Source organism: Nerophis ophidion, linkage group LG05 (assembly GCF_033978795.1).
Source record: "Nerophis ophidion isolate RoL-2023_Sa linkage group LG05, RoL_Noph_v1.0, whole genome shotgun sequence".
NCBI lineage: Eukaryota > Metazoa > Chordata > Actinopteri > Syngnathiformes > Syngnathidae > Nerophis > Nerophis ophidion.
This window is the reverse complement of record NC_084615.1, coordinates 25,623,194-25,645,668: the sequence shown is the minus strand read 5'-3', so window position 1 is coordinate 25,645,668 and position 22,475 is coordinate 25,623,194. Positions and strand designations below refer to the sequence as shown.

The 22,475-nt window shown below is 38.0% G+C and overlaps 1 protein-coding gene across 3 annotated transcripts in view; it reads right to left on the bottom strand.

Annotated features, from left to right (window-relative positions):
• Positions 1 to 6,397: 6,397 nt before the first annotated feature.
• The window catches only part of map3k7 (mitogen-activated protein kinase kinase kinase 7), a 59,583-nt gene continuing 43,505 nt past the window's right edge, over positions 6,398 to 22,475 (bottom strand). For all 3 annotated transcript variants that reach the window (XM_061900388.1, XM_061900389.1, XM_061900390.1), the window contains 5 exons: positions 21,269 to 21,336; positions 18,364 to 18,409; positions 18,129 to 18,190; positions 17,818 to 17,933; positions 6,398 to 10,342 (listed from right to left, as the gene is read on the bottom strand). In XM_061900388.1, the coding sequence (XP_061756372.1) occupies positions 10,162 to 10,342; positions 17,818 to 17,933; positions 18,129 to 18,190; positions 18,364 to 18,409; positions 21,269 to 21,336 (473 nt within the window). In that variant the 3' untranslated portion in view covers positions 6,398 to 10,161. The remainder of the gene's footprint in view (positions 10,343 to 17,817; positions 17,934 to 18,128; positions 18,191 to 18,363; positions 18,410 to 21,268; positions 21,337 to 22,475) is intronic.

Sequence of the window (22,475 nt, the reverse complement as noted above, 5' to 3'; positions counted from 1 at the left end):
TTTTCTGAAGTGGCCCTGCGATTAGATGGCGACTTGTCCAGGGTGTACCCTGCCTTCCGCCCATGTGCAGCTGAGATAGGCTCCAGCAACCCCCCCGCGACCCCAAAAACGTACAAGCTGTTGAAAATGGATGGATGGATAAAATAAATTTTCTGGTGACGTCATCCAGTCCCCCGCCTCCTTTCCAAATCACCCCAAACTTGTTCCAGAATTAATTTGTGCAGCAATTTTCTTTCATCTATTATATTTTTTGTAATTATTGTTTTATTATTCACAACCACTGAAGCTTAAGTGTAATCCTTCTTGCAACCATGATAGTTTAGGATTCCCCATGTTGCTCCCATATTGTTTTTGTTCCTGTGTGATATTATTCCATGCATGTCATTTTATTTTTTCCTACCTTTTGTACCTATTGTCAGCCGCTATAGGCCTTTGTGTTTTAAATCAAAGACTTCAGACGTTTTCTATATCTATTGTATTTTCTTGTTACAAGCAATTCGTACGCGGGTTTCACCTTGTGGTGCGCCAAATAATTACTCAATTAAATATTGTAATGTAGAAGCATTTAAGTCTCACCTTAAAACTCATTTGTATACTCTAGCCTTTAGATAGACTCCCTTTTTAGACCAGTTGATCTGCCGTTTCTTTTCTTTTTCTCCTATGTCCCACTCTCCCTTGTGGAGGGGGTCCGGTCCAATCCGGTGGCCATGGATGACGTACTGGCTGTCCAGAGTCGGGACCCAGGATGGACCACTCGTCCAGAGTCCGGACCCAGGATGGACCGCTTGCCTGTGTATCGGCTTGGGACATCCCTGCGCTGCTGATCCGCTTCTGCTTGGGATGGTTTCCTGCTGGCTCCGCTGTGAACGGGACTCTCGCTGCTGTGTTGGATCCGCTTTGGACTGGACTCTCGCGGCTGTGTTGGATCCATTATGGCTTGAACTTTCACAGTATCATGTTAGACCCGCTCGACATCCATTGCTTTCGTCCTCTCCAAGGTTCTCATAGTCATCATTGTCACCGACGTCCCACTGGGTGTGAGTTTTCCTTGAGGATGTCGTGGTGGTTTGTGTTGTGGTTTGTGCAGCCCTTTGAGACACTAGTGATTTAGGGCTATATAAGTAAACATTGATTGACTGATGATAATGACGTGACTCGAACTGTTATCAAAGCCTTCAATGGAAGTCGTTACAATCCAACTACTATAGACTGTAGACCGGGTGTCGGCAACCCGCGGCTCTAGAGCCGCATGCAGCTCTTTAGCGCCGCCCTAGTGGCTCTCTGGAGCTTTTTCAAAAATGTGTGAAATGATGGAAAAAGATGAGGGAAAAAAAATATAAAAAATATATTTTTTGTTTTGATATGGTTTCTGTAGAAGGACAAACATGACACAAACCTCCCTAATTGTTATAAAGCACACTGTTTTTATTACACATGCTTCACTGATTCGAGTATTTGGCGAGCGCCGTTTTTCCTACTAATTTTGCCTGTTCTTGAACTCACCGTAGTTTGTTTACATGTATAACTTTCTCCAACTAATTTTGTCCACCAAACTTTTAACGTTGTGCATGAATGCACAAAGGTGAGTTTTGTTGATGTTATTGACTTATGTGGAGTGATAATCAGACATATTTGGTCATTGCATGACTGCATGCCAATCGATCCTAACATGCTATTTAAGGCTAGCTATATTGAAACATTATGCCTTATTTGTAAGTATATTTGAGCTCATTTGGTTTCCTTTAAGTCCTCTTAATTCAATTAATAGCTCATGTAATGTGGCTTTTAATTTTTTGCGGCTCCAGACAAATTTATTTTTGTAATTTTGGTCCAGGGCATCACGGTGTGAGAGGGGTTAGTGCGTCTGCCTCACAATACGAAGGTCCTTCAGTCCTGGGTTCAATCCCAGGCTCGGGATCTTTCTGTGTGGGGTTTGCATGTTCTGACCGTGAATGCGTGGGTTCCCTCCGGGTACTCCGGCTTCCTCCCACTTCCAAAGACATGCACCTGGGGATAGGTTGATTGGCAACACTAAATTGGCCCTAGTGTGTGAATGTGAGTGTGAATGTTGTCTGTCTATCTGTGTTGGCCCTGCGATGAGGTGGCGACTTGTCCAGGGTGTACCCCGCCTTCCGCCCGATTGTAGCTGAGATAGGCGCCAGCGCCCCCCACGACCCCAAGAGGGAATAAGCGGTAGGAAATGGATGGATGGATGGATGGAATTTTGGTCCAATATGGTTCTGCCCGATTGTAGCTGAGATAGGTACCAGCGCCCCCCGCAACCCCAAAGGGAATAAGCGGTAGAAAATGGATGGATGGATGGTCCAATATGGCTCTTTCAACATTTCAGGTTGCCGACCCCTGCTGTAGACGATGACAAAACAAGACACAAACAGTTTTGATTTGATTCATTATATAAGTAAAGTGTTTTGTTTCCCTATTTTCAAACACAATGTTACTGTTCAAACTGTGTGTGATGTTACAGTGGCCAAAAATAAAAATAAATGCACTTGTTAACTAATATATCTTCCTTATGAATACTTATGCCTACATTTATTGTTGGTTATCATGGTGGTACGAGGAGAGCAGAGTGTTTTTTGAGGTGGACCTTGCTGAAAACAAAGTTCATAGCGACCTTCATATCAGCTTGGCTTTGTCAGGCTAAAATAAGTAGGGGTGTCAATGAAAAATACATTGCTTGGATGGCAAAATAAGTTCCTCCAAACCCTGCATGTACCTTTCAGCATTAATGGTGCCTTCACAGATGTGTAAGTTACCCATGCCTTGGGCACTCATACACCCCCATAGTATCACAGTTGCTGGCTTTCAAACTTTGCCCCTAGAACAATACAGATGGTTCTTTTCCTCTTTGGTCCAGAGGACACAACGTCCACAGTTTTCAAAAACAATTTGAAAATGTGGACTCGTCAGAACCACGGATCACTTTTACACTTTGCATCAGTCCATCTTAGACGAGCTCGGGCACAGCAAAGCCAGCAGCGTTTCTGGGTGTTGTTGATAAATGGCTTCCGCTTTGCATAGTAGAGTTTTAACTTGCACTTACAGATGTAGCGACAAACTGTAGTTATTGACAGTGGTTTTCTGAAGTGTTCCTGAGTCCATGTGGTGACAACCTTTACACACTGATATTGCTTTTTGATGCAGTACCGTCTGAGGGATCGAAGGTCACAAGCATTCAATGTATATATTATCAAACAATCAAACCATTTTTTAAATAGAAATAAACACTAATAGAAATGATTTCAAAGCAAGTTATCCATCAGATCGTGCAATGTAAAAGTAGCAAAAGATTTCATGGTAAAATTGTTAAATTTACTGCGGTTTTTACAGCATTTTTCTCCAAATGAAAAAGACAGTGCTTTTTTTTTTACTGCAAAAAACTGTGGTGCCTTTTTGGCGTTTACAGTAATCCACCGAAAAATCTACAGTTGTGGATTTGCGGTATTAAAAAAAAACAGAAAACTGGCAGCTCAGGTGCCAAAATTTTACTGTAAAATTTCTTTTTTTTTTTTTAATTTACAGTAAAAAAACAAATGTAAATTTTACAGTAACATTCTGGCAATTAAGCTGCCTTTTTTTTTTTTAACCATAAAAACAGCAGAACTCTTTTTCCATTTACAGTAATATACACTAAAATTTCAGGTGAAATTATTGCAAGTTACCATATTTTTTTTTACATTTTAGTTAAAAAAAAATCTACTAATAAAATGCATTAAAAAATGATGAAATAAAAGTATTCTCCGTTAGAGGCGGCCCTCTGCGGCCAAACATAACTGCGAAAATGCATGGAAAAGTGGTAGGATTAAATAAACTTTGCTAATTCCTACTCCTTTTCTGGAATTTAAAATATGTGATGTACCACATTGTAACTGTGTGTGTTAAAAAAAAAAAACATTTACACATTTATTTTTTTGTTTCCTGACAGCATTTAAGGGAACTGCACTTTTTTTTGCAATGTTGTCTATTGTTCACAATCATTTGTGAGACAAGAACCAGGATTTTAAAGATGATAAAAAAAAGCGCTTGAAAAATGCGGCTCATGGTGCCCGCGACCCCAAAAGGGAATAAGCGGTAGTAAATGGATGGATGGATGGTAGCCTTCAAAGCCCTCTAAATAACTTCAAATCCCTCCCTGTAATATGTTCAATATTTACTCTATTTTGGTCATTTTATGCATTACCGGAACTTATTTCCTCAACAAATTTATTTCCATTTCCATTGCAGCACACTTCCAAGTTTCATAAACAAACGCGAGTGCGCTCTAATCAACGCAGACTAGTTAACAGACAACGAAGACGACTGTTTGGACTAATGAGGATTCACAACCTTATCTTTTTTAAGCTGAATACACGTTGCTTATACAAACCCCATAACCAGTGAAGTTGGCACGTGGTGTAAATCGTTAATAAAAACAGAATACAGTGATTTGCAAATCCTTTTCAATTTATATACAATTGAATAGACTGCAAAGACAAGATACTTAACATTTAAACTGGAAAACTTGGTTATATTTTGCAAATATTTGCTCATTTGGAATTTGATGCCTGCCACATGTTTAAAAAAAGCTGCCACAAGTGGCAAAAAAAGACTCAGGAAGTTGACCAAATAGTGGTTCACCAACCACTATTTGGAACATCCCACAGGTGAACAGGCTAATTGGGAACAGTTGGGTGCCATGATTGAGTATAAATGCTGCTTCCATGAAATTCTAAGTCATTCACAAACAAGGATGGGGCGAGGGTCACCACTTTGTGAACAAATGTGTGAGCAAATTGTCAAACAGTTTAAGAACAACATATCTCAACGAGCTATTGAATTTAGGAATTTCACCATCTACGCTCCGTAATATCATCCAAAGGTTCAGAGAATCTGGAGAAATCACTGCAAGAAAGCAATGATATTACAGACCTTCGATCCCTCAAGTGGTACTGCATCAAAAAGCGACATCAGTGTGTAAAGGATATCACCAAATGGGCTCAGGAACACTTCAGAAAACCACTGTCAGTAGCTACAGTTCGTGGCTACATTTGTAAGTGCAAGTTAAAACTCCACTATGCAAAGCGAAAGCCATTTATCAACAACACCCAGAAACGCTGCCGGCTTTGCTGGGCCCGAGCTCATGTAAGATGGACAAATGCAAAGGGAAAAGAGTTCTGTGGTCTGACGAGTCCACATTTCAAATTGTTTTTGGGAATTGTGGAGGTCGTGTCCTCCGGACCAAAGAGGTAAATAACCATCCAGGCTTTTATAGGCGCAAAGCTCAAAGCCCAGTCTCTGTGATATGGGTATGGGGGTGTATTAGTGCCCAAGGCATGGGTAACTTACACATCTGACACCATTAATGCTGAAATGTACATACAGGTTTTGGAGCAACATATGTTGCCAGCCAAGTAATGTCTTTTTCATGGACGCCACTGCTTATTTCAGCAAGTCAATGCCAAGCCACATTTTGCACGTGGCTTTGTAGTTAAAGCAAATCATTTTAAATGAAATACAATTTGAGAACTATTTTGTAAAACAAACAAAAAACTGATCTGCCTCCATTCCCTTATAAACATGACAACTATAGTTAAATAGGTGGACTAGGATTTGAGTTGTTTTTTTGTTTATGGAAATGTCAGAGCAGTTTTCAGCGCCTCTTATGTTGTGGTTGATTTAGCTCCAAACAATGTCAAAGGATTGGACATTGTTATTATTAATATGTTTGTCTGTTGATGCCGAAGGTAAGAGGTGCTATGATCAAAACATATTAGGGGATAATGGATGACAGAGAGAATATATTTTCGTTTTAAATTAATGAAAAAAGGGCTCCAGCAGAAGAGGTACTTTTCTTATGCTTGAGCACCAGTGAAGGTCAGCACGTGCCTGCACATTTATCAAGCAGTCCTGTAGCAGCCTCAACATCAATTAATACAATTACATTTGAAGTTCTACATCATGCCCCTTGGGTTCAAATGTACTCTTTCAGTATTTTAAACGCAGAGGTGTGCATTTTGTGAAACACTAGACATCCCATTGCACTTTTGAAGATTTATGGAATCACAAGTAAACAATCTCTGGGAGTGTAACACTCTACTAATTTTATAAGCCATCAGAAGTACAGCTGACCAGTTAGTGCTGAAGGTGAAAATGAGTTTCACAGCAAAAACTGTGAAACTAATAATAACTGCAATGTGGGATCATGATAATTAAGATGATTTTAAATTAGGTGTTAGTAATTAATCAGACTTAAAACAAAACAATACATTCAAACAGGTTTGATATAAGGATACAAAAACTCACCAAAATTAGTTTTCTAGCTCAGTCCGAATGAAATGATAACAGACCATAGGTCAAATATATGAAGTAATCGGGGCAGATGAGAAAAGCAATTAAAGAATTTTGACGATTTAGTTTATTTGTGATGTCTTGCTCAAGGTCAAATGAAGCCACACATTAAGTTTGTTACCACGTGTATGCCAATTGAACACGTCACCAGAAAATCTATGAGACAATTTGTGACCATTCATAGCCGTGCGTTAACAAAGCAATTTAAAAGAAAAAATCTTCTAGTAAAACTAGAAATGCTAAAGTGGAAGATAAAATGTTTACTTCACCAAGCAGAACATTTGTTGGGTAAATATTTTTCTGGAATACTACATTCCGGAATTAAACCAATTACCGTATTTCCCGTACTATAAGCAGCTACATTATTCCTATGATTTGTACCTTTTGGCTTATAAAACGGTGCGGCTAATTTATGGATTTTTCTTTGCCAATCACCATGTTTTGTGTTTGATTAGACAGACATGTTCGAGCAATGGTGTTGTCTTTTGGACAAGTTCTTCTACACCTAGACAAGTCGTTAATACACAGTTGCAAGAAAAAGTATGTGAAGCCTTTGGGATTAGATAGATAGTACTTTATAGATTCCTTCAGGAGAGTTCCCTTGGTTACCTGGATTTCTGTATAAATTGGTGATAGACAGTCTGCTTAAACTAATACTAGACAAAAATGTAGGTTTTCATCTTTTTATTAAACACAAAATGTAAACATGCACAGTGCAGGGTGGAAAAAGTATGTAAACCCTTGGATTTAATAACTGGTTCACTCACCTTTAGCAGCAATAACCTCAACTAAACCTTTCCTGCAGTTGCAGATCAGACCTGGCAACAGCCAGGAGGAATTTTGGACCATTCCTCTTCACAAAACTGTGTCAGTGCAGCAATATTCTTAAGATGTCTGGTGTGAATGGCTCTCTTGAGGTCATGGCACAGGATCTCAATTGCGCTGAGGTCAGGACTGTGGTTGGGCCACTCCAGAAGGCGTATTTTCTTCTGTTGAAACCATTCTGTTGTTGGTTTACTTCTATACTTGGGTCGTTGTCCTGTTGCATTACCCATCCTCTGTTGAGCTTCAGTTGGCGGACGGATGGTCTTAAACTTGGGAATTTGTTTTTTCATTGATGAAAGCAATCCGTCCAGGTCCTGAGCCAGCAACCATGATGCCACCTCCACCATATTTCACAGTTGGGCTGAGGTTTTGATGTTGGTGTACTGTGCCTGTTTTTTTCCCACACATAGCATTGTGTGTTCCTTCCAAACAACTCCTTTTTGGTTTCATCTGTCCACAGAATGTTTTATCAGTAGTGCTGTGGAACATCCAGGTGCTCTTTTGCAAACTTCAAACATGCAGCAATGTTTTTTTGGACAGCAGTGGCTTCCACTGTGGTGTCCTTCCATGACCTCCATTCTTGTTCAATGTTTTATGTATTGTAGCTTCGTCAACAATTATGTCAGCATGTGCCGGAGATTTCTGTAAGTCTGTAGCTGACACACTAAGATTCTTCTTCACCTCACTGAGCCTCCTGTGCTGTGCTCTAACAGTTATCTTCACAGGTCGACCACGCCAAGGGAGACTAGCAACAGTGCTGAACTTTCTCCATTTGTAGACAGTCTGTCTTACCATGGACATCAAGGTTTTTAGAGATACTTTTGTAACCCTTTCCAGTTTCATGCAAGTGAAAAATTCTGAATCAAATATCTTCTGTGAGAGGCATGGTTCACATCAGGCAATGCTTCTTGAGAACAGCACACTTATCACAAATGTGTGTTTTTTATAGGGCATGGCAGCTTTAACCAACACATATGATCTCATCACATTGATTAGACTCAATGTTGCTGAGTTCTGACTCTAATCAGCTCTTGGAGAAGTCTTTAGTCTAAGGGTTCACATACTTTTTCCACCCAGCACTGTGACTGTTTATATGTTGTGTTCAATAAAAAGATGAACACCTATAATTTTTTGTGTGGTATTAGTTTAAGAAGACTACCATGAATAATTAATGTAGACCCCGACTTAAACAAGTTGAAAAACTTATTCGGGTGTTACCATTTAGTGGTCAATTGTACGGAATATGTACTGTACTGTGCAATCTACTAATAAAAGTTTCAATCAACCAGGCTGTGTTTTTCTATTGTTGTGGCTTTGATGAAGAGCTAAACACAGGTTATGACCAATTTATGCAGAAATCCAAGTAATCCCAAAGGGTTCACATACTTTTTCTTGCAACTGTATGTAAAACAATTTTTTTCTTCTACAATTAGGGGGGGGGGCGGCTTCAATAGCCGTGCGTTCTACAACCTGGAAAATACGGTACAACTGCTTTGGGTATAAATGATTCTTACTTCCATGAAACGATAAACCTGTTTCATTCAATGTAAATCGCATTAACACTACGCTTTTGTCATACATTTCCATTAAATGTCTACAATGCAAGTCAAGCGGGCGACTTCTAAGGCAACATGTGAACTAAAAACAATGTACTGTATACAAGGTACAGGCTCTATATTATTTCCACACCCCCATAAAATATGTCCAAAAGAAAAAGGTCAACTACTGAATAAAAAAGGACTAAAAAATGTACAATAAAAAAACAACACTGGCATACACTCAAATTATTTTTGTGGAATCCTCAGCTTGTCTAATTTGCCATGAAAGCTTATTTTTGTGTTTTTGCCGCATATACATATACATATATACACACACAGTACAGGCCAAAAGTTCTCATTAAATAGGTTTTCTTTATTTTCCTGACTATTTACATTGTAGATAGTCACTAAAGGCATCAAAACTGAATTAACACAAGTGGGGTTATGTACTTAACAAAAAAAGGTGAAATAACTGAAAACATGTTTTATATTGTAGTTTCTTCAAAATAGCCACTCTTTGCTCTGATTACTGTTTTGTACACTCTTGGAATTCTCTCGATGAGCTTCAAGAGGTAGTCACTTGAAAGGGTTTTCACTTCACAGGTGTCATAGTTTTGCTAACTTCAGTGACAATCTACAATGTAAATAGTCATGAAAATAAAGAAAACACAACGAAATGAGAACGTGTGTCCAAACTTTTGGCCTGTACTGTATGTATGTATGTATATATATATATATATATATATATATACATATACACATATATATATATACATATACATATATACATATATATATATATATATACATATATACATATATATATATATACACATATATATATATATATATATATATATATATATCGTAATAAAGTCATTTCTAGAACAAAGATACATGAGAGGAAAATGTGTTCGTACAGGAGGTGGAAGATAAAATACTATGTGATACAGGGTGCATCTTTTGCACAACAGATATCCCCCATATTCTCAAAATTCTGCAATAGAACTTGTTGCTGAACTTCTTGCTTTTTTCACATATTTTGAGGACAGCGTGTCCATTGGCTGCTAAATTGTTGCTGAGTCCCCCAGAGGATGCTGAGGAATGAAAAAAACATCAACTGGTCATCCAAGAGGCCCTGAGAGCAACATGTAGAAATACACAATCCAGCCTTCAGCAGTCTGCCATTTTACAAGGCCGCAATACAAGCAAAGCTCCATTCTGAAACCCAGCAGGCCAGTGATTGTTTGGTCGACAATCACAGAATACACTGTGAAGATGTGCAATATATGTACAGAAGACACCTTCCTGTTGGACAGAGGCAAAGCGACTACAGTGTGCGACATGCAAGGCACATCAGCACTGGACTGGGAACTGTTATGAGTTTGTTGATATACTTGTTTGTGTTGAATGGCAGGAGTTCATATCACGTCTATGATGGGAAATGTCATCACGATGTCCCCTGTCTCTTCTGCTGCTGGACCCGGATCAGCTCCAGTTGTTTTTTGCACTTTTGGTAGTATGTGGATAGACTTTTGTTTTCTTCCAGTAGTTTTTTGTGCTCTTGCACGAGACGGGATGTGTTCTGCTGGTCCTTCTCATCTTGGTCCAGTTCAGCAATTAGTTCTTTTCTGCACAAATGGGTGATAAAAATGTAAAAAAAAATGTCAGTCCCATCTGGATTTCGCAGGCATTCTTTTGATTATTGCGGCCTGAAATGCCTTGAATTTGTGACAGCTTTTTCAGAAAGTTGCAGCAAAGGTTGTAATATTTTATGCTCATTTAAAAAATAAAAAAAAACAGTCAATTTTGGGTTTTATGAATTTTTTGAAGTGTTCATTGTGACCTTAACATAAAAAAAAAGGGAGATTGCATCTGTAAAGTGCATGCATTCCACTTTGCGTCACTCAAATATGTGCTGGGAGGAGAAACAGCAAATATAATTTAGCACATGCAATGTGATTTATGAACACGCATCTCGGCGAACAATGGTTAGCGTTTTATTTAGCATAGCACATGTCAGAAGTACGTGTAAACTGACAGTTGCACACACGGCTGCAGGATCAGTGCTTGCGCTACAAAATCAGATGATGGCCAGATTATTCAACTGATGTATTTCGGTGTCCGATAGCATTTTTTTAATGATGTTTGTCTTTTTCACATATAATATCCATTCATCCATTTTGTACCGCTTGTCCCGTTTATATTATCAAAATATTTCTTATATGAAAAAAACTTTTTGCATTTTGAGTGCAGTAAGTGCTAACTCCCATGCACCTTAAGTGGCAAAAAAAGTGATATCAATGTCGATGCACCATAGGACTACTTGTAAAATAGGCTCATAAAAAGGAGTGTATGTCTCCTGCTTGTTTGAAAACATAACACAACACCACAGCTAGGAGAATAATAAAATGAATGTGCAGTAAATAAGAGAAAACGCACAATCCTGATTTAAATGAAGCGGTTTACACCGTACAATTGTACACGCAATCTTAGTAGATCACACGCAACACACCCACTAATAGTAGACACCATTTTATCTTTTTTCACACAGTGTTTGGATCCTAGTATATCAGGCCCTTGATATTTTGTTACATGTTCCTGCTTTGTCTACACAAGAAACTAAATTAGTTTAACTAAACAGTTCACATTGACTTTTAAGCGCTGCTCAAAGGCAAGTTTGATTGGCAGAAATGGCAGGTTAGCAAAAATGGGCAAGGAATGTTGCTGGTTTTGAACAAAGTTGTGAGGCGGACATAGTTTGCTGGGATTGTTTGAATTTGCATGAATTGGTGTGATTGCGAAATCCTGGATAGGGGTGTCAAACTCGTTTTAGCTCAGGGGCATGGAGGAAAATCTGTTTCCAAGTGAGCCGTAATGGTAAAATCATGGCATGATAATTTGAAAATAAAGACAACTCCAGGTTGTTTTCTTTGTTTTACTTCGGCCAAAAATAGAACAAGCACATTATGAAAACATACAAATCACAACTAATCCTCTGGACAAAACACTTCAAGTTTGTTGAAAATTCTGATGAAATTGGTGCAGCTTCAAAAACGCAATGAGCTTAGACCTCGGCTCAGTGTATCTACAAAGCCAGGATTAAACTTCAACTAACAGTCTTTCTGGGATTGAACAAAAAACACAACATGTAAACTCTTCTATGTATCAAATACCTCCTTTGTCATGTCCATTTATCAATCCAGTGCTAACTCAAAAAAAACGTAAGAAACGGAGGTAAAAACTATTCAAACTTGAACCGTTTGCTTGCCTAACATAATTGCTATTGTGGCATTCAGTGGACACATTAAAAACAGTAGTTTATTTTGTTAAAAAAAAAAGAAGTAATTTTTATACTTGGCAAACTCATCACGAGGGCCGGAAAAAACCTGTTCACAGGCCAGGCCTTACGTTTGACACCCTTGTCCAAGAGGGACTGGTTACTTCTTATTAACAGATACAGAATTATGTCATGTAAAACTGCTCTAAAGTACAAACAGTTCAACATTGTTGGGGTGTAACAAATTATCTAGATGGGGATTTTTTTCAGTGATTAAACATGAAAAATGTATTTGAATACAATTGTTGGAAAAATTAATCGATACATTGCCGCTTTCACTATACAGAAGTACATCAGACTTATATTGGTTCTGTGATGGGACTCCTAACCCCAAATATATGTCTCTCCAATTAATGTTACCGATTGAAATGTATTGAAACTTAATTATTCCGTTTTGGGACCCCCATCCATCCATCCATCCATCCATTTCCTACCGCTTATTCCCTTTTTGGGGTCGCGGGGGGCGCTGGCGCCTATCTCAGCTACAATCGGGCGGAAGGTGGGGTACACCCTGGACAAGTCGCCACCTCATCGCAGGGCCAACACAGACAGACAGACAACATTCACACTCACATTCACACACTAGGGCCAATTTAGTGTTGCCAATCAACCTATCCCCAGGTGCATGTCTTTGAAAGTGGGAGGAAGCCGGAGTACCCGGAGGGAACCCACGCATTCACGGGGAGAACATGCAAACTCCACACAGAAAGATCCCGAGCCTGGATTTGAACCCAGGACTGCAGGACCTTCGTATTGTGAGGCAGACGCACTAACCCCTCTTCCACCGTGAAGCCCTTGGGACCCCCAATCACACCAAAATATAAACATGTAACGTGATTTTAAATAAAAAAATAAAAAAATTGATAATGAATATTTAAAAAAAATAATACAATATAATGTACAACGAAAAAACTAAATTTGTTTTATTAATGAATGTAATAATAATGGACAGCATTTTCCTCTGGGAGCGGACTTCTCTATATTTCATAGGAAATTATTTTACTGCCCTTGGCTGGCATTGTGGACTCATGCTGCTTCAATATCAGGGCAGCCAAGTTTCAGAAAATGACAAGAGTGATACTTCAAACTTTTTAACACACTTATTATGAATGTGCTTGTTAGTATATTATACAGTGGGGCAAAAAAGTATTTAGTCAGCCATCGATTGTGCAAGTTCTCCCACTTAAAATGATGATAGAGGTCTGTAATTTTCATCACAGGTTCACTTCAACTGTGAGAGACAGAATATGAAAAAAAATCCAGGAATTCACATTGTAGGAATTTTAAATAATTTATTTGTAAATTATGGTGGAAAATAAGTATTTGGTCAATAACAAAAATTAAACTCAATACTTTTGTTGGCAATAATAGAGGTCAAATGATTACTATAGGTCTTTACCAGGTTTGCACACACAGTAGCTGGTATTTTTACCCATTCCTGTGATGTTTTGGGGCTGTCGCCTAGCAACATGGACTTTCAACTCCCTCCACAGATTTTCCATGGGGTTGAGGTCTGGAGAATGACTAGGCCACTCCAGGACTTTCAATGCTTCTTACGGAGCCACTCCTTCGTTGCTCGGGCGGTGTGTTTGGGATCATTGTCATGCTGGAAGACCCAGCCACTTTTCATCTTCAAAGCTCTCACTAATGGAAGGTTTTGGCTCAAACTCTCATGATACATGGCCCCATTCATTCTTTCCTTAACACGGATCAGTCGTCCTGCCCTCTTAGCAGAAAAAAAGCCTTAAAGCAGGATGTTTCCACCCCCATGCTTCACAGTAGGTTTGGTGTTCTTGGGATGCAACTCAGTATTCTTCTTCCTTCAAACATGACGAGTTGAGTTTATACCAAAAAGTTCTATTTTGTTTTCATCTGACCACATGACATTCTCCCAATCCTCTGCTGTATCATCCATGTGCTCTCTGGCAAACTTCAGACGGGCCTGGACATGCACTGGCTTAAGCAGGGGGGCACACGTCTGCCACTGCAGGATTTGATTCCCTGTCGGCATAGTGTGTTACTGAAGGTAACCTTTGTTACTTTGGTCCCAGCTCTCTGCAGGTCATTCACCAGGTCCCCCCGTGTGATTCTGGGATTTTTGCTCACCGTTCTCATGATCATTTTGACCCCACGGGACAAGTTCTTGCGTGGAGCCCCAGATCGAGGGAGATTATCAGTGGTCTTGTATGTCTTCCATTTTCTGATAATTGCTCCCACAGTTGATTTTTTCACACCAAGCTGCTTGCCTATTGTAGATTCACTCTTCCCAGTCTGGTGCAGAGCTACAATTATTTTCCTGGTGTCCTTCGACAGCTCTTTGGTCTTAGCCATAGTGGAGTTTGGAGTGTGACTGTTTGAGGCTGTGGACAGGTGTCTTTTATACAGATAACGAGTTCAAACAGGTGCCATTAATACAGGTAACGAGTGGAGGACAGAAAAGCTTCTTAAAGAAGAAGAAGAAGATATCTTCCTTTTTTGAAGTGACCAAATACTTATTTTCCACCATAATTTACAAATAAATTCGTTAAAATTCCTACAATGTGAATTCCTGGATTTTTTTTCACATTCTGTCACTCACAGTTGAAGTGTACCTATGATGAAAATTACAGACCTCTGTCATCATTTTAAGTGGGAGAACTTGCACAATTGGTGGCTGACTTAATATTTTTATGCCCCACTGTATATCGTGAATACAGAACCTTAGAGGTTAGAGCGCTTTATAAACGGAATGGATCCACTCCTACAGGCTCTATTGTTAGCTGACTTTTGCCAATATATTTTCACCAGTTACAATACGTAAAAACATGTGTGCATGTCTCACATAAGGATTGGGAATGATTGATTGGGATTGTGCCTATGGTTCACAATCATATTATATCATGATGATGGATTGATTTTCTTTAATGCATTCTCTATCTCAGTTGTTGTTATTATTGTTGTTTTTATCCAATTTTATTTTATTGTTTGATTTTGTACGGTGTCCTTGAGTGTCCAGAAAGGCGCCTTACAAATAAAATGTATTATTATCATTATTATTATAAATATTCAATAATTTAAAAAGTCCACTTAAAATGGAGCATATAGGAGCTGTTCAATTCTGCCTATACAGTTGAGCCCCAAAAACATATCCAAACCCCTCTAATAGGGTTTTATATACACTATGTAAGTATATATTTAATGTAGTAACAAGTACATTTCTAATAACATTGAATATTTACGTATTTTGATAATTTTAAGCATATGAGGTGCATTGATTTAAAAAATGCATCACAATGTTTGCTTCTTTTTTTGTCTTCATCACTAATTTCTGCTCGCTGCAGACTTCAAACAAACAAACATCACTCACTGTGCAATGTGATTGGTCATTATGATGCCGACTGCTAGGATATTCATATATTCCCATTTAGATTAAAATGTCTCATAATCCTCGCGAAGAAACGGGGTAGGGGGTAGGAGGAGTAACAAGGGCTTTTTGCATCGTCTTCGACAATTCCAGGTCCTAAATGGCTGTCTATGTGTCCCAATTTGTCGGATTATATTCTCAGCCATCTAATTTTCAGGTGAGCGGCATAATTTATAATCTACAATAAATGTATAAGGAGCAAGGAAGCAGCATACCACTCAATGATGTAAACATAGGCACACAAGCTTATGATCACGGCGCCGCTATGAATAGTTGTCTGTGTTAGCACTTATAGTAACAATATCACTAATACTTGGTTAATATTCAAATCATGAAATGTAAATAGAGCATTGTTGAAGCTTTTTGAATGATTATTTATTGGATTTTATGGGCAGAATAGTGGAGCTCCCATTGGCTCTGCTGTAAGCAGACTTTTATTTACATTTATTTAATATTTAAAATGCATTAAAAAAAATCCATCTGTCACGTGTTTCATAATGATTGTGAACGATATGCAAAATTCCCCCAAAAAAGTGCAGTTCCCCTTTAAGAGTAATATCCCCACCTCCAGGGGCTCTCCCTGCACTTTGGCATCCTCATGCTGGTCTTGACAAGAATTTTCACAAAATACATTTGTTGAAATTTAATTTAAACCGAGAAGAAGAGACAGCAGATCCCCTTTGCTGTTTCATCCTTTTACCTAGCCTATTCAAAAGATAACAACATTTTAGTGTTTGATTTAAAAATGTTTTACAGTGGTTCTTAAAGTGGATTCCAGGCACTCCATGGGTTCCAAGCTTAAGAGATAGAAACACTTTCCTGCTCTTCAAACCTTAGTATTTTCTTTACACCACTTCTCTTTCATTCTGCCATTATCCTGATTTACTTTGTTATCATCTTCACTTCCACGTCAACCTTCATCTCCTCACTCTGGTTCATTCACAATACACAGCTGTTGGCTTCTTCCCTGCCTTAGTCATTCTTCCGATCAGTTCCTAAGGCATCTACGAAGCTTCTTTTGAAGTTTTTATCCAAACATTTAACCATACACAAAGCATCCTTTACTTTAAAATTGTGGTCTTTCGCGCATTGTGACAGCAGTCCTTACGCATTTGAGTACCCAATACCCGCCTTACATTGGTTCTAAATTGGTTCATATTGTGTGGTGCCTTTGTGGTTGGTTATATTAAACCACATAGGACTGATGGATTGATTCGGGATCTCGGCAAGTCAATCAGCGTTACTCAAACTATGGCAAGTCTCGAGCACCAAAGCTTATGTTCATGAATAAATATATAGTATTAAATGGGGATAGACAAGCGTGAGAAATGTCAAGTGTGAGAAGTTGCATGAGAATGGGTTAAATTGCATGTCTGTCATGCTCAAAGCTAAGGCTTGGCAGCTGGGTATGGAGTCAAAGTAGACTACTGTAGCAGTAATATACTTGCACTGCTTTACCAAGTTGGCTCCATGCAAAGCTCAATTTTTGATGATTTTTTTATTTTTATTCACTGAATAGTTGAAATATATCCTTCTCAGCACTATCCTTCACTCTCAATTTCTTCCGACCCATGGTTTGAAAAACAAAGTCATGTCTTGCTAACAACTATCTAATGCTAGCGAGACACCCAACGTTTTGGTCGGCTATTAGAGGATTCATTGGGACATTGGCGACGGCAACCCACTGTGGGAAAGTTCGTAACCCAAATGTTTGCTTGCAAACTATAGCGTAAAAATTAGCTGAGACACATCAGATACATTTGTAAGCTTTACTAGAAACATGCTTTTGTAAGGTTTGCAAACACAAAAATTTGTTTTATTCAATATGACAGTAGTGTTCTTAGAATCCTGAGATAATTTGAAAAAAGCAATACAAATCTATTGAAGCATGACTGCTAAACCAAACATGCAATATGTCTAATAATGCCTGTATTAATGTATTTTTATGAGTTTTAATAGAAACATGTGCTTTTTTAAGGTTTGCAAACACAAAAATTAGTATTTTACTCGATATGACAGTAATGTTCTTAGAAACCTGAGAAAATGTGTTGAAGCAAATAAAAATTGTTTCAAGCATAACTCCACACCATACATGCAATATCTAATAATGTCTGGATTAATGTATCTTTGTGAGTTTTTATAGAAACATGTGCTTTTGTAAGGTTTGCAAACACAAAAATGTGTTTTTGCGTCAATATGACAGAAATGTTCTTAGAATAATAATGTGTCAGATGTGTCCGAGACACAGCTGTGGCACCCGTAAGCTGAGGTACCTCTGTATCCTTTTTGTTTTGGGTCTTTTTCTTTTGTCAGAGTTAAACTTTTCGGGGAAACATGGTCTCTTTTAGTGTGACTTTACTTACTTTCTCTGGATCAGCAGAGCAATCTCTGTCTGCACTTTCAGATATTCTTGAGCCATTTTGCAGTGTTGCTCAAAAACAGCCATGGATTCTTTTGAGTTGGGGAAAGGAGCTAAGGGCTAGAAATATAAAGTTGTCGTTTACCACTTATGCATTTCACTTTTTAAATTGCATGACAGTATTACTGATTCTATTTGCAACATATCTCAGGTGTCTTTACATGAAAACCAAATGACAGCAGCACCACAAAAAATTTAAATGTAAGAATTACAATCATGTAACATTAGCAGTAATAGCTAATGCAGCATGTTTACCTGAAGCTGATGATCAAGCGTGAGGTAAGCCATGGGAATGGAATTGTCTGAGCCGTTGGTGTCTAAGAAAGACCATATGCATGTCACGACTGATGGGACTGATGTCTCAAAGTATCAATTTGTTGTTCCCACATATTACATGACAGTATAGCCATCCAGCCATCCAGCAATTTTCTACTGCTTGTCCCTCTCAGGGTCGCTTGCAATATATATACAATATTTCAAACTAAAATACCTTTGGGCTCATCAGGTGAGATATAACCTCTGCTGTTTCTGCATCCCTGCAAAAGAAAAAGTATATCAGTAATGACAACTGCCAATTGACAGATAACAACAGTGGAGTGAAGATAAACACATTGCATTAATTCTGCAAATAAAGCCATGGAAATACCCGTTATGTATTTTTTCTTTTGAGTTTGCTTGCACTTATACGACAGCGAGGGCCTGGCGACATGGACCAAAACTGATACCGCTGTACTTTTAGTTTGAATACTAGTATCCGATATACAGTACAGGCCAAAAGTTTGGAGACACCAGCTTATTTCAATGGGGTTTCTTTATTTTCATGACTATTTACATTGTAGCTTGTCACTGAAGGCATCAAAACTATGACACCTGTTAAGTGAAAACTCTTTCAGGTGACTACCTTTTGAAGCTCATCAAGAGAATGCCAAGAGTGTGCAAAACAGTAACTAATTCAAACTAATCTACAAAACTACTATCGATATGCAAAGGGTGGCTTTTTTGAAGAAACTAGAATATAAAACATGCTTTCAGTTATTTCACATTTTTTTGTTAAGTACATAACTCCCACATGTTCATTCATAGTTTTAATGCCTTCAATGACAATCTATAATGTAAATAGTCATGAAAATAAAGAAAATCCATTGAATGAGAAGATGTGTCCAAACTTTATATTAAAAAAAAAATGTTCAAAGTGCTAAATATTGGCTCAGTGTTTTATGGCTAGATAGCCAGTGTTGAGAGCATTCAGGTTATTTTTGTTGTAAGTAGAAACCTAATATGTTGTTTATTCTTTAAAAAGTAATAAGTTACCCGTTACTATGTCAGAGCAATTTTTGTTCGTTTTGTTTATGAATGTGAGTTTTATATCCTCACACTTGTGCGCAGTCTTGGCCAATCTGCCGTATCCATCCATCCATTTCCTACTGCTTTTCAGGGTTGCAGGGGGGAGCGTATTTCAGCAGCATTCCGGCGGAAAGCTGGGTACACCCTGGCACCACCTCATCGCAAGACTAACACAGATAGACATACAACATTCACACACTAGGCCCAATTTAGTGTGACCAATCAGCCTATCGCCAGGTGCATGTCTTTGGAAGTGGGAGGAAGCCGCAGTACTCCGAGGGAACCCACGCAGTCACGGGAAGAACATGCAAACTCCAGACAGAAATACTGATCGAATGATTTAACACAAAGATAGTGTCACGTACGCATGTACAAAAAACTTCAAACTTTTCAGGGGCGATGCAGAGCACCGCCAGGGCCTTATTGAAATTGCTGTTTTTTATTCTATGTGAAAAAAAGAACTAGAATAAATAGAAAAACACACAATTTTTATTCAATATTATTCAATAAAGAAATCTCTTAAGGTTGCCGCATATAAAACACATATGGAAAATGGGAGGACTTTTTTGAGTGACCGTTGCCCTGGGATGCAATATTCAAACTAATCTACAAAACTACTATTGATATGCAAAATCGTTATTTTCAAATTAAAATTATTTATAACATCTTACGCATGGGAAACATGCTAAAACTATGGAATATAACAGAGTCAGATGATTGACGATTTTGCTGTCAGGAGTCTGAATCCACCCAGCATTTGTTTTGGTATTGTCATAACGTGTCTTCGTTTTCGGTGGTAGTTGCAAAAATGTGTTTAATGATTGGTTTGTTTATGAAGCTTGATGTGTTTTTTGTTATTTTAGGAGAGTTCATTGACAGTCATTATTTAGTAATTTTAATTACAGTACTTGGCAAAAGGTTTATATTTAAGGACAAAAACAGCTATTCACTTTGTATTACTTTCTTTAAAACATTTATTCAGTATTTTTTTTACTTTAGTAAGTTATATGGTTGAAACTGATGATGCCAAAACATAAACAAAGATCGGAAGTCCTCAAATGCATATTTTGAAAAGGTAATTTTGTTTGTAGGTTATATGCAAACTGTTGTTGTGTTCCCAAATTTGAGTGTGCATAAATGAAGGAGTGTGTTGCTGAAACCGACCTGGACATAATCTGGACTGTACATAAATGCTTATTTTGAAAATGTAATTTTGTCTCCATATTATGTGCAATCTGTTGTTGTGTTCCCCCATTTAAAATGTACATAAATGAAGGTGGGTATCGCTGAGCCCGACCTGGACATAATCTGGACTGTACATAAATGCTTATTTTGAAAATGTAATTGTGTTTATAGGTTATATGCAATCTGTTGTTGTGTTCCCTAATTTTGAGTATACATAAATGAGGGTGTGTGTTGCTGAGCCCGACTTGGACATAATCTAGACAGGACCTGGTTCTAAGAACTCTTTAAACAATCACATTTCATTGAAAACCTGGTCTGGTGAAGATATTGTCCCTTAGTTTTTTTTTTAATAAATAAAAAAAATTAAAAAAAATAAATACACATTTTGAACAAAAAAGAAACTAAAATAAAATAAAAACAGTTACATAGAAACTAGTAATTCATGAAAATGAGTACAAATAACTGTTAAAGGTTAGTACTATTAGTGGACCAGCAGCACACATATTCATGTGTGCTTCACGAACTGTATCCCTTGCAGACTATATACACATATATTGTAGGAACCACAATATTAATAATAGAAGGAAACAACCCTTTTGTGTGATTGAGTGAGGGACGGTTTTTGGGGTTGGTGCAGTAATTGTAAGTGTATCTTGTGTTTTTTCTGATTTAATAAATAAATTAAAAAAAAAAAAATAGTGTTTTGATTCTCATCCCTAGTGAACTGACTACAAATCCACATCTAAACTGAATCTGCCAATATCTCCAATTTACACTTTGGAGGGGGAATATACACACGGACACAAGCACATACTTTTTTTTTTTTATATATATATAAAGTTTGGATAATTTCCTGACTGTCTTACCTGGGATGACTCTGTGCCAATGCCTGGCAAATCCTGTACAGAGCGACGTCTCTGAGGCTCACACATGGCTATGAGCATGGTGGAAAAACAAGAAAGAACATAATTAATGAAAACATGCTCTTATAAGTAGTACAAATGATTTGATCAGGCTGAAAATTTAATCAGTTGTTATTATATTTCGGACATTTCCTAAAAGAAAAAAACAGAAAAACCCAGAGAATTTCATAACCTCTTGGTGGATTAGGTAAAGCACTGCAATTTACTCTATAAGATTTGGCCACTATGAGGGAGATTACAATGGCAGTTTGGGTGGTGGTGGAAACATACAACCTGCTAACTCAGGAGGTTAACATGCCCCCAAACACCAAAACCTTGTATTTGCAAACTCAGTGCAGAACACTCTCTTAAAGGGGAACTGCACTTTGTTTTGGAATGTTGCTTATAATTCACAATCCTTATAAAGGGACAAGAACACAGGTTTTTCTTTTGTACATTCTAACTAGTAAATAAAAATCTGCTTGCAATGGAGTCAATGGGTGCCATGACATCATTGTGTCTATTCGGACCAAAAAACCCAATAATTAACCATCCAAAAAGGACCAACAAGACTCCATTTACATTTCGTGACCTGAATATTAAGTAAGTATTTGCGTTACTATAAGCATTAACGTTAAATACCTTTTTTAGCGTCACATTGATCATTGACATCATCAGTTGGGGAGCAACTTTCTCGCCTCGCAGCTTTTGGAAAGTTTATTCCAGATTAAAATCCTGACACTTCACCCAGATAGTAAAAATATGTGGTTGGAGCGGCTGTAGTTGCAAACTGGCAGGCACACTTCTGTCAGTCTAACCCAGGGCAGCTGTGGCAACAAATGTAGTTTGCCACCGTGTGAATGTGGAGTGAATGAAGGATGGGTTCTCGCTTCTCTGTGAGCGCTTTTGAGTGTCAAGAAAAGCGTTATATAAATCTAATCCATTATTATTACAGTAAGTTATGTTTATGTTTGTCAGCTCTCAATAAGTCTGCAGTAAGTAGTAATCAGTGATGTTGTTGAAGGAAAAAGCGAATATTTTAATGCATTTGTGAAATTAATGCTCCACCGTACGCTTAAAATGAGCAAAATATGTAAATATTACATGATATGAATGTGCCTATGAGACTTAAGGCATGTATATAAAAGGTTGATGGAAGTGTTTGGATGTT